Below are 12,735 nucleotides of genomic sequence, written 5' to 3'. Positions count from 1 at the left end.
GTTTTTAAACATGGGAAAAAAAGGCTTGCTTTGCAAGCAAATTCTACCTTCCAATCTTGTATAAATTATTTTGGATAATAGAAAAATAGGAAACTCGCACCTCATTTCTACAAGGCTGATATAACCTTGATATGCAAACTGAACAAGAGTAGAACAAGAATAAAATTACCAGTAAATCTCACTCATAAACACTGATGCAAACTGAATCCAATAATGGATCCAAAAGATAATTTCTCATGGCCAAGTTGGGTTTATCTCCAAAATGCATGATTAGGGACTTCCCTGGTGTGCAGTGGTTAAGAATCCGCCTGCCAATGTGGGGGACACGGGTTCGAGCCCTGGTCCGGGAGGATCCCACGTGCCGCGGAGCAACTAAGCCTGTGCGCCACAACTACTGAGCCTGCGCTCTAGAGCCTGCGAGCCACAACTACTGAGCCCGTGTGCCACAACTACTGAAGCCTGCATGCCCTAGAGCCCGTGCTCCACAACAAGAGAAGCCACCGCAATGAGAAGCCCGCGCACCGCAACGAAGAGTAGCCCCCGCTCCCCACAACTAGAGAAAGTCTGCGTGCAGCAACAAAGACCCAACGCAGCCAAAAATAAAATAAAATTTAAAAAAAAATGCATGATTGGGTTTCCCTGGTGGCGCAGTGGTTAAGAATCCTCCTGCCAATGCACGGGACATGGGTTCGAGCCCTGGTCCAGGAAGATCCCACATGCTGTGGAGCAGCTAAGCCCGTGCGCCACAACTACTGAGTCTGTGCTCTAGAACCCATGCGCCACAACTACTGAAGCCCACATGCCTAGAGCCTGTGCTCCGCAAAAAGAGAAACCACCGCAATGAGAAGCCCGCGCACCGCAACAAAGAGTAGCCCCTGCTCGCCACAACTAGAGAAAGCCTGCGCGCAGCAAAAAAGACCCAACACAGCCAAAAAAAAAAAAAAAAAAAAAAGCATAACATTATAAAATTACTTGAAGTAAATCACCATATTAACAGGTTAAAAGAGAAAAACCACAGAATTATTTCAATAGATGTAGCAAAAAAAAAACCTGATGAAATTAAACTTTCGTAATAAAAAATAAAAAACAAAAATAGGAATTGAAGCTAATAAAGTACATCTACTAATATATAGTAGACAACATTAACAATGAAAGCATTCTCTGTGAGATCAGAAACTCTACATGATGTCCATGATGAAGGCTTCTATATGATGTGCTACTGAATATCCTAACCAGTGCAGTGAAATGAGAAAATGAAATAAAAGTATGAAGAGTTAGAAAGAAAAATACAGAACTCATTATTTACATGGGATAATGATAATCTATGTGGAAGCCCCAAAGGCATCTACAAATAAACTATTAGAATTAGATAAGGTTGCTGGATTTAAAGCAAAATTCATTTGCATTTCTATACAATGGCAAAAATCAGTTAGAAAATGCAATTTTAAAAAGATTTAAAAATAGCAACAAAAATAAAAAGAATCCAGGAATAAATCTAATAAAAGAACTGCAACCCGGTAATATAGTAAAAATAGTATCTGTGGCACTTCTTATTGGACATTACTACTCTAGGCATTTTAATCCATGAGCAAATATTTTCTCCTAGTGTGTACCTTTTCATCCTTTAAAAAGTGTCTTTTACAAAGCAAAAATTAATTTTGATAAGGTTAAATTGACCATTTTCTCCTTTTATGATCATGCTTTTGGTGTCATGTCTATGTCCTGAAGATTTTCTTCCAAGTTATCTTCTAAAAGTTCTATAGTTTTACATTTTACGTTTAAATCTAGGATTCATTTTGAGATTTTTTTTTATGATGTGAGGTTTTGGTTGAGGTTGATTTTTTTTCTATTGATATCTAATTGCTTTAGCATATTTGTTGAAAAAATTATCCTTCCTCCATTGAGTTGTCTTTTTTGTGGTAAAATGTGCATCCCATAGAATTTAGCATTTCAGCCATTTTTACAATTCGGTGGCATTAAGTATGTCATATTATTGTGCATCCATCACCACCATCCATCTTCAGAACATCTTCATTATCCCAAACTGAAACTCTGTACCCATTAAACAATAACTCCCCATCCCCTCCTCCAGCCCCCTGGCAACCACTATTCTACTTTGTCTCTATGAATTTGACTACTCTAGGGACTTCATGTTAGTGGAATCATACAATACTTGTGCTTTTGTGTCTGGCTTATTTCACTTAATGTCTTCAAGGTTGATCCATGTTGTAGCATGAGTTAGAATTTCCTTCCTATTTAAAACTAATATTCCATTGTATGGATATACAACCTGTTTGTTTATCCATTCATCCATCAGCGGATATTTGGGTTGTTTCCACCTTTTGGCTGTTGTGAATAATGCTGCTATGAATGTTGGTGTACAAATATGTTTCAGTCCCTGCTTTCAATTCTTTTGGGTCATTGACTTGCTTTTGCATGCTTGTCAAAAATCAGTTGTACTTGTGTGGGGCTGTTTCTGGGTTCTCAGCACCATTGAACAATGTCTCTGTCCCCTATAAGCAGTATATTAATAGCTATATAAGTTTTAAAATCAGATAGTGTGATTCTTCCCACTTTATTCTTCTTTTTCAGAATTGTTTTAGCTATTCTAATTCCTTTTCCTCTCCATATACATTTCAGAATAATCTAGTTTATATCTATAAGAAATCTTCCTGGGATTTTGAAGGGAAGTGCATTATTCACATCTTTATCACAGAGTCTTCCAATCCATGAACATGGAATGCCTCTCCGTTTATTTAGATGTTTTTTGATTCCTTTCATCAGTGTTTTATAGTTTTCAGCATATAACTCCTGTACGTATTTTGTTAGATTTACATCTAAGTATTTTGGTATGCTACATTGATTGATTTTTGCTTATGAAACCGATTTTGCATTCCGGGAATAAATCCCATTTGGTCATGTATTTTTTATATGTGTTGCTGGATTTGGTTTGCTAGTATATTGTTGAGTATTTTTGCATCTGTATTCACAGGCATTATTGGTTGTAGTTTTCTTGTGAAGTCTTTGTCTGACTTTGGATCAGGGCAGTTCTGGCCTCATAGAGTGAGTTAGGAAGTGTGCCGCCCTCTTCTATTTTTTTGTAAGAGTTAAAGATTGATTGGTATTAGTTTTTCTTTACTTTAAACATTTGGTATAGTTTACCAGTGAGACCATCTGGTCCTGGACTTTTCTTTGTTGGAAATCTTTAAAATTACTAACTCAGTCTCTTTACTTGTTATAGATCTATTCAGATTTATTTCTTCTTAAGTCAGGTTTGGTAGTTTTTGTTGGTAGGAATTTGCACATTTCATCTTGGTTATCTACTTTGTTGGCATACAATTGTTCATAGTATTCCCTTAAAATCACTTTTACTGTTAGTGAGATATTATTAGCGATACCTCTTCTTTCATTTCTGATTTTAGTAGTGTTGTTAAGGTCAGTTTAGGTAAAGGCATGTTAATATTGTTGAGTTTTCAAAGAAGCAACTTTTGCTTTCACTGATTTTGAGGGTTTTTTGTGGCTTAGGATATGGTCTATCTGGTATAGGTTCTCTGGGCACATGAAAGGAATGTGTATTCTGCTGTTGTTGGGTAGTGTTATATAAATTTTTATTAGATCCTGTTGTTTGATGGTGTTGTTGAGTTCTATCTTCTTGGTGATTTTTTTGTCTATTTATTCTCTCAGTTGTTGAGAGAAGAGTGTTGAAGCCTCAACTATAATTGTCAATTTGTCTATTTCTGCATTCAATTTTATAAGGTTTTGCTTCCCATATATTGCAGCTCTGTTGCTTGGTGTGTACACATTTAGGATTGCTGTGCCTTCTTGGTGGATTGGCCCTTTTGTCATTATGTAGTGTCTCTGTCCCTGGTAATTTTCTTAATGAAGTGTACTTTATCTGATATTAATATAGCCACTGCTCTATTTATTTAATGTTTGCATAGTATATCTTTTTCTATACTTTTGCTCTCAGCCTACATATGTCATTCGATTTGAATTGAGTTTCTTTTAAATAGCATATATTTGGGTAATTTTTTTGGTGCACTCTGCCAACCTTTGTTGTTTAACTGCTGTATTTAGACCACTTACATTTAATGTAATTATTGATATGGTAAGGCTTAAGTCTGCCACTTTGTTTTCTGTGTATTCTCTTTCTCTGTGTTTCTCTGTTTACCTTTTCCTGCCTTCCTATGGCTTATTTGAACATCTTTCAGAGTTCTGTTTGAATTATCTATAGTGTTTTTGAGTGTATCTCTTTGTAAAGTTTTTAGTGGTTGCTCTAGGATTACACTTTATACAGATAACTCATCAAAGCCTACTGATGTCAACACTTTACCAGTTGGAATGAAGTAGAGAAACCTTACCTCCCTTTATGTCCCATTACCCTTTCCTATTTATAATACAATTATCTTAGATATTTCCTCTACACACCCTGAGAACCCCTTTAGGCAGTGTAATCATTTTTGCTCCAACCATTAAACATAAGTTAGAAAACTCAAAAGGAGAAGGAAAGTCTGTTGTATTTACCAACATTTTGCTTGTCATATTCTTTCTTCCTTTTCGATGTCCAAAGATTCCTCCTTTTATCGTTTCCTTTCTGTTTAAATAACATCCTTTAGCCATTCTTTTAGGGTACATCTGCTGGTGACATTCTCTTAGTTTTCCTTCATCTGAGAATATATTTATTTCCGCTTCATCCCTGAAGAATATATTCACTAGATACAGAATTCTGGGTTGACATTTTCTTTTCCTTCTAGTGCTTAAAAAAATGTGCTACGTTCTCTGGTCTCCATGGTTTCTGATGAGAAATTCTGTCGTTTGATTTGTTTCTCCCCTATTGGTGAGATGTTCTTTTTTTCTGGCTCCTTTCAGTATTTTTCTTTGTCTTTGGTTTTCAGAAGTTTAATTACAATGTGTCTTGGTGTGGATTTCTTAGGATTTATTATGTTTGGGGTTCTGGCAACATCTTGAATCTGTGTTTTTTCTTTTCTTCCTCCTAAACTTAGGAAATTTCCAGTTATTATTTCTTTGAGTACTTTTTTATCCCCAGCCTCTTTCTTCTCTTCTTTTGGTACTCCAATGACATAGATGTCAGACCTTTTGTTATGATCCCACATTTCCTGAAGTTCTGTTCTTTTTTTTTTTTTTTTAATCTTGTTCAGATGGAATAACCCTATTGTCCTATCTTTAAATTTATTGCTTCTTTCCTATGCCCTCCCCACCTTTTTGCTCTTGAGCAAAACTCTATCTGCAGTTGGTCCTATTCATCTTGGTCAGAATCAGAAACCCTCTTTGGCATGAGGAGACAGAGAAGAAAACTATAAGAAATCATAACTTAATTTATATTTTCTAGTTATAGAAGGACTTTTTGATGGCTAAAGATAAAGATAGAAATCCCATAGGGAAAACCTTAATAGATTTGAATACTCAAAAATTCAAACTTCTATAACATTTTGAAAAAAATCGTTAATAGGTTAAGTAGGAAACAGCAAAAAGTATATGCCATATATATGATAGCAAGTAATGTTTCTAACATATAAAGTGAGAAAACACCAAGGCTCTATGTGGATACATAGACAGTTCACCAAAGAGGAAATAAAAATGAGCAGTATTAATTGGAAAAAAATTTTAACTTCATTACTTGTGAAGAAATGCCAATTAAAGTTAGGTGCCATCTTCTACCTATCCAATTAGTAAACTTTAAAAACTGTGACTACCTAGAGCTCATGACAGGCAGTGAAAATGCATACTCAGATAAGGTGTCTAAGGGACACACCCTCTAGGGTGTGAGCCAGAAATGCTACTTTGAGGAGTTTTTCCTGAGGAAATTACCCGAAATACCAAGGCTCATGAATAATGCCATTCATAGCAGCATTATTTATAATAGAAAATTATCATTTATGAAACTATGTCTTGAGGGATGGTTGCATAATTACCAGGATGATCATCACCGTTAATGTTAATCCAGCATCCACCTTGAGCCAGGAAGTGCTGTCCACTAAGCTCCTTGGCAGCCCTTTGATGTTGAGCCCATTACCATCCCCATTTTATGGAACCTTGGAACAGATTGCCTTGGTCACCACCCACTCTCAGGAGTGGGGGAGATAGATGATTCCATCCTGGCTCTCCAGCTCCCAAGGCAGTTAGAAACAATGATAATCATGAGGGTGTTTTTTAACAGAGTAGGGACATGTTTACAATATGATGCTAAATGAAAAGGAGGATCCAGAATGACTCTACTGATTTTAAGTGAAAGAGTATAAAATTGTTGCAAAATGCAGCATGCAGAGAAGGACGGAATCTGTGAAGGGACGGGTGGGGGAGAGAAGATGGACAGAGAGGCCACGGAGGCAGTGCAGGTATGAGGGGTGGAGGGTGCGGGGTCAGGGCTGCCTTGGGCTCCTGGGGCCACTACTGCCATTACACAGAGCCTTTGCTGGCCTCCAGGAGATCACACAGAGACCACCATCTGGTGTGATCCGTGAGGGCACAGGGGTCTACAAGACCCTGGGTTTCTTGTCAACCAGAGCCCTCTGCCCCCCACACTCCCCTACCCACTGGGGAAGGTTAAGCAACAGTGCCCTCCTGTTCTGCCAGCCAGCCAGTGGTGCCTGCTCTGAGGACCAAACTGACATCAGATGAGCTGTGAAGGTCAAGGGAGCCAGGGAGGCTGTCTCAGGAACCTGGAGGGCGCTCAGGAGTGGCAGCAGAGGACTCAGGATTGATGACTGCCTCCCCTTCAACCTTGCGGTCTCCACCACGGAGGACTTTGCATCAATGGTGGGACAAAGGCAAGGAGAGCCCAGTTCCCTCATCTGAACTGTGAACTCACCAGCTCTTTGTCAAAGGGCACTCTGGGTATCGGCACAGGCACCCATGCCCCTCCCACGCAGGACACCTTGGGCCCCAGGCCAGGTCTGGCGGTGCTGGAGGAGCTGCCTCTGGGGCACCGGTTGCACCAAGAAAGGGCACAGGCAGTGCTCTGTGCTCAGAGGCTCCACAAACAGCTGCTACCCTGAGGAAAACATCCTTAACTATTTCAAAGCCAAAAGACAGAAGGGACATTATTTCCCACTTCCCCCAAAATGAAATCCCTTAACTAGGAGCTTCCCAAACCCCAGTCCTCAGAAATCTGGAGCCTAAATTTAGATTGTCCCTGGAAGGTCACCGGATCACCGTGGTGCAGGGTCAGCCGGCAGCTGCTCAAGATAAACTGATTTCTGCCGACTCAGGCCTTTCCCCCACACAATTAATGAGATCCTGCCGCACTTCCCCTGGGAAAGCAGAACAATAGCAGCAGATGAGCAGGTGGCCTTGGCTGGCGTGCTGGCCCAAGAGCCCCTCGCCAGAAATCAGGGATCCACACCCTGCCCAGCCTGGACCCTTGGCCTGCAGGCCTGGGCCCACCATGTCACCCCAACCCCGCCGGCCTCCTCCTGCCCTTTTCCGCCTCTGGGCTCTTGTGTGGAACTTCTTCCTGGGTTTGGGCTGAACTATCACCGCCTCAGAGAGGCCTTCATCACTTGGTGTCACTCTGCCATCTCTTTCCCTCACAGCCAAGGGCATACCTGAAAGCCCTACCCAGTCCCTGGTTGAGGGCAGGAGCCCCCTGGGTGTTCTACCCGGAGACGATGCTCCGCGTATAGTAGGTGGCCAGGAGATTCTAGAGAGTGGAAGGAAGGGCAGGCAAATCTTCACGCCCCCGCAGGTTGGGGCTGGGCCTCTCTGTGGCAGCTCTGATTCAACTGCGGCCAGGCCTACAACCAACACAGTGGTGTCGGGGTAGAAATCAGATTGTGAGAGGTGGGGACTGAGGCCCTTCTACCAAGTCCCCGAGATACTGTGAGGCTGTCCCCAAAGAGATGTGGACTCACTGGGGCTGCTCCAGGGTGCCAGGCCAGGATGGGCCCAAAGTGGCAGAGAGAGGGAGGCAGGTAGGCAGGCAAATGGGGAGAACCTTGTGCTGGCTGTAGCTCTGAGGTGCTGGAGGGGTGGCAGGTGGCCAGAGGTCAGCATGGGTCACAGGCAGCCCCCTGCCCAGGACAGATGCATGAAGACGGCCACTGTGCTGGGGCTCGTTCCTGGATACTGGTGGGATCAACCAGCGAGCAGACGGGCAGCTCCAGCTTGGGCCTCGAGAGCAAGGCTGAGGGATGGGGGCAGGAAGGCATCCAAGAGGCAGTGACCTTGGTAACACAACCTAGTAGATGCAGGCCCTGCCCAAGGGATACATACTGCAAGCAGAAGAGGCATGGGTGTAGACAGACCAGTCTGAGGGCCCAGAGGGAGGCAAGTCTGAATGGAACGTGGAGTATGCTGCTGGACTGGCCAGACCCGGTGCAGCTGGCCCATGTCACCTGGGCCGCTCCCGGGAGTCAGTGCTTTGTCCATGGGCAGTGCGAGCCACAGAGGGTTTCAGGCAGAGTGTGACCCAGGAGCAGGGCCTGCTGAGATGGCCCAGCTGCCCTGAGAAGAACAGCCCCAGTGGCCAAGGGTGGGGCCTGGATGGCCTGAGGAGACCGCAGCAGTCGACCCGGGAAGACAGCAGCGTGGAGTGTCATGGGGGTACCCTGGGCAAGGTCCCTGGACTTGGGCCACGGGGAGGCGGGATTGAAAGGGTGGGTGGGTGGTAGGGCTGGGCCTCCTGGAGTGGATGGGGGGAGGGGACGTCCAGAAGGGTCTGCAACAGGAGGGAAGCAGTGAGTGAGGGGTGTCTGGGAGGAGGCAGTGGTCCTGGGAGCTCCATCTGTGCAGGGAGTGAGGGGGCTGGGGTGAAAGAAGGGGTAAAATTGTCCTCCCCAATCCCACAGGGCCCAGCAAACTTGCCTTGGGTGCCTCCCCGTGCTAGACGACAGGGTATTATCTCAGCCACCTGAGGAGGAGAAGGAACCGGGCCCAGGAAGGACGGATCTGTTGAGGCGCCCAGGCTTTGGCCAGCCTCAAAGGCAGGCCTTCTCTGGGGAGGCCCTGTTAGCAGTCAGGCACCTGGGACCTGAGGAAGGAGTGGGGGTCCTGGTAGCCCCACTCCAGAGCAGAATACAGACTTTGCTGGAGACAGAGGAGCTGACAGGGAGTGGGGAGGGGGCTGCCAGAAAGGGACTAGTGCCCCTACCTGAGCCTCAGGGGGCCCCACTGTCCGGTCCCAGTGGGCCTTTGGAGAAATTGCTGGGCCATTGTGCAGAAGAATGCCCGGAAATCCCTCGCCTCCCACCTCCAGCGAGGATGGGGGCTCTTCCTCCCAGTCAGGAAACTCCATGTTGGCTTCCGGAGGGTGGCCTGGGGGCTGGGGTGCCAGGGTAGCACTGCAGCTGGTGGGAGGGCAGAGCACAGCCCCTGCGTTTCTCTCTGTGTCTCTTGTCTGAGGCCTGGAGCAGGGAGTAGGTGGCAGAGCCTGGGGCCACGGGCTGCTCCTGGGAGGATTGCCTGTATGCTGGGTCACTGGGGACTTACTGACGCGGTGTCGCCTCAGCTGGGCCTCAAAGGATGGGGGATGGGCAGCATCTCCGGAAGAGGAACAGTCGGTGCAAAGGTTGGGAGGTATGGGAAGCCCCGGCAGCAGGGGCAGAGTGGGGGTCTCCGGAGGCCGTGGGAAGGCCCCGTTCTTTCTGCTTTGTGCTGGAGCCGCAAGCCCCAGGGATGTGGTGGTGCTGGGCAGGGCCTTGGACGAAGCAGGAACCCCGGCCTGACCCGCACAGGGCTTCCTGGCTTCTTGGCCTGTGAGGGAGACAGTGTCAGCACTCGAAGGGCCACAGTGGTCGGGGTGCAGATAAGGGGCCTGGGTTGGGCTTGGACTCCAGGGCGAGCTTCCTGGAGGAACAGGCCGAGCTGTGTTTGGCTAACCTGGGGGCCTCGGCGCGGTGGCGATGGTGGGGGCTCCCGCTGACCGGGCCAGGGAAGAGTGGAGCTGGCCCGAGAGGTAGGGACCAACTGGCTCGTTCGAGGTTGTGTCGGGGAAATCGGTGCAGACCCAGGGTCATGCAGCTCCTGAAACGGCGAGGTGGGGGCGCACAGGGAGGTGGTTCGTGGAGCGTTCGCGCAGCCGCCCCAGGTCAGCTTGGAATGGGCTCTGCAGCGACCAGGACAACAGCGGATGAGGGTCCGGGGCCGCCACCGAGCGCCCCGCGGTTCCCCCCAGCCGCCCGCCACCCGCCCGCCAACCGCCACCCGCCACCCGCTACCCCCACGCGCAGTTGTTTTCCTAACTCCTGCTGCCGGGGGCGTCTGCGATTGGCTGCAGGCGGATGGCCTGGGCGTGGATTGGCTGCTCAGGGCGGGGGGCCGGGCCCGCGGGTCATAGTCCGCCCCCCGAACCTTCAAATGGGAAGCCCCCCTAGAGGCGCCCGCAGACCCGAGGCTGTGTTGTGGTGCCGACGGGCAGGGGGTCGGAGAGAGTGAGCTGTGCGCGCCCGGAGGCCTCGGGCCGTCGGGCGCCCGTCTTGTCTCCAGCCATGGGGTCGGCGGCGCTGGAGATTCTCGGCCTGGTGTTGTGCCTGGTGGGCTGGGTGGGCCTGATCCTGGCGTGCGGGCTGCCCATGTGGCAGGTGACCGCTTTCCTGGACCACAACATCGTGACGGCGCAGACCACCTGGAAGGGGCTGTGGATGTCGTGCGTGGTGCAGAGCACAGGGCACATGCAGTGCAAGGTGTACGACTCGGTGCTGGCGCTGAGCACAGAGGTGCAGGCGGCGCGGGCGCTCACCGTGGGCGCCGTGCTCCTGGCGCTTGTCGCGCTCTTCGTGACCCTGGCGGGCGCGCAGTGCACCACCTGCGTGGCCCCCGGCCCGGGTAAGGCGCGCGTGGCCCTCACGGGCGGCGCGCTCTACGCGCTCTGCGGGCTGCTGGCGCTCGTGCCGCTCTGCTGGTTCGCCAACATCGTGGTCCGGGAGTTCTACGACCCGACCGTGCCCATGTCGCAGAAGTACGAGCTGGGCGCCGCGCTTTACATCGGCTGGGCCGCCTCGGCGCTGCTCATGTGCGGCGGCGGCCTCGTGTGCTGCGGCGCCTGGGTCTGCGCCGGCCGCCCCGACTTCGGCTTCCCGGTCAAGTACTCGGCGCCGCGGCGGCCTACGGCCAGCGGCGACTACGACAAGAAGAACTATGTTTGAGTGCGCTTGCGCGGCAGGGCCGCGAGCGGGAGGACCGGCCAGGGAAGCCCCGCATGGACGGCGGCCTCCGCGGCGCACAGGCTCTGCGGAACTCCGGGTCCTGCGCACGGGCCGGACTCTGTCCGCAGCCCGTCCTCTCCGGCCGCCTAGCCGGCTCTGGGCTGCGCCCTGCCCCGCAAGGCGACGCGCACTTGGGAAGACTCGCTCTGTTTCTTTTTGTGTCCAGTGCTGGCTCCGACGTGGGTAGGGCGCGCGTTCTTTCAGCTGTGTGGGCACTGGACTGGAGATGCCGCTCCCTCTCTGACCGTCAGGGTCTTGGATGCCACCCACTCCCTAGTGGCTCCTGCTGATTCCAGAGGGGCAGACCGAGAGACCAAGGGCCCCAGCCTTGGCTGCCGGAGGGACGTTTATAGCTGGCCTTTACTCCATCAGCAGGCTGGCCTCCAGGTGGGGGCAAGAGACTTGGTCTGGACCTCCCTGTCTCACCCCTGCAGCTCTCCAGGCAAGGCTTACGGGCACCGGATCCTGGGTGTGGGGCTGGGGCCCTGCCCTCCTTCGCAGCTTGGGGGGGTGGGGTAAGAGTCTGCTTAGTAAATGGTTTGGATACCCTCCCACCTGTGTCCTGTTCTTTGTCCAGTCACCGCCTGTGCTCTGCAGCCCCCATTCATCCACCTACCCACCAAATTCTCCCCAAAAAGCTCCTGTGGGGACCTTCCAGGGCTGGCCCCTGGGATCCCGAAGATCCCATGGCCATTTCTCAGGTCCCTCCTGCCATCTGGTCACCTTCCCGTTGGGTGGGAAACAGCCACAGCTCACTGCAACCCAGTAAGGTGAGATCTATAGTCAGAAGGGCCACCGCTGAGTCATGGGGCCTGGGGGTGGGGGTGGAGAGCAGGGGCTGTGATGCAGACCCCAGCAGAAGATGTAGGTTGACCCCAGCCAGTGTGTGTGGGTCTTGGGATGCAGGTAGGGCTAAGGGTGGGCTGCCAGGCTGCTGGCTTTGCCTAGAAGAGGCTGGTCCCCAGGCACCACCGGACGGGCGTTTTCCACCTGTCCTCCCAGGGTTCGGCCATCTCTGGGTCGCCTCACATGGCTAGACATCTATACAACACTGACTCCGTCCTTTCCGCCAATAGTGCAGTGGGAACAGGGGCAAATCCAGGACGTGTGCTGGGCTCCAGCAGAGCTGGCTGCAGGTTGAGAAGCGCGTTGCCATGGGGAGGAGGCACCTGCAGCCGGCTGCCCAGATTCAGCTTCAGCCCCTCCATCCTAGCTCTCTGCACAGGGCCTGTGCCCATCTTGGTGGTCTGGCGGCCAGGCCAGACTTGGGCCAACCATCAGCACCTCTGTGTCAGCCCCTGCTGGGAGCACCGTGTGACCTTCCTCCTTTGGGTGGGATTCCTGGAGGGCAAAGCAGACCAGAGCTGTCACAGCCACCAAGAACTCACTGCTTCCAGGGCAGAAGAGAACAGTGGACATGATCAGGGGTTGCTGGGAGGAGTTCCAAGCCCAGCCAGTGGGGAGGGCTTGGCAAATGCCCCCAAACTCCACCCTGAGGGCCATGTCCAGAAATGCCTGGGCCGGGTCCAATGGCAAGGAGTCTCCCAGGCCTGGCCAGGTTCCTCATTGTGGG

At 50.0% G+C, this 12,735-nt stretch overlaps 1 protein-coding gene across 1 annotated transcript; it reads left to right on the top strand.

Annotated features, from left to right (window-relative positions):
- The first annotated feature begins 10,274 nt into the window (after positions 1–10,274).
- Positions 10,275–11,713, top strand: CLDN5 (claudin 5). Its single transcript, XM_059893733.1, has one exon. It carries the CDS (start codon positions 10,446–10,448, stop codon positions 11,100–11,102), a length of 657 nt encoding a protein of 218 aa, XP_059749716.1. The 5' UTR covers positions 10,275–10,445; the 3' UTR covers positions 11,103–11,713.
- Positions 11,714–12,735: the final 1,022 nt, after the last annotated feature.

Source organism: Balaenoptera ricei, chromosome 14 (genome assembly GCF_028023285.1).
Source record: "Balaenoptera ricei isolate mBalRic1 chromosome 14, mBalRic1.hap2, whole genome shotgun sequence".
Taxonomy (NCBI): Eukaryota; Metazoa; Chordata; class Mammalia; order Artiodactyla; family Balaenopteridae; genus Balaenoptera; species Balaenoptera ricei.
The sequence above is the reverse complement of the archived record's forward strand: the minus strand, read 5'-3'. Positions and strand labels throughout refer to the sequence as shown.

Excerpts from the sequence above, each read along its gene's own strand:
- CLDN5 (XM_059893733.1), top strand. The coding sequence starts at position 10,446 with ATGGGGTCGGCGGCGCTGGAGATTCTCGGCCTGGTGTTGTGCCTGGTG.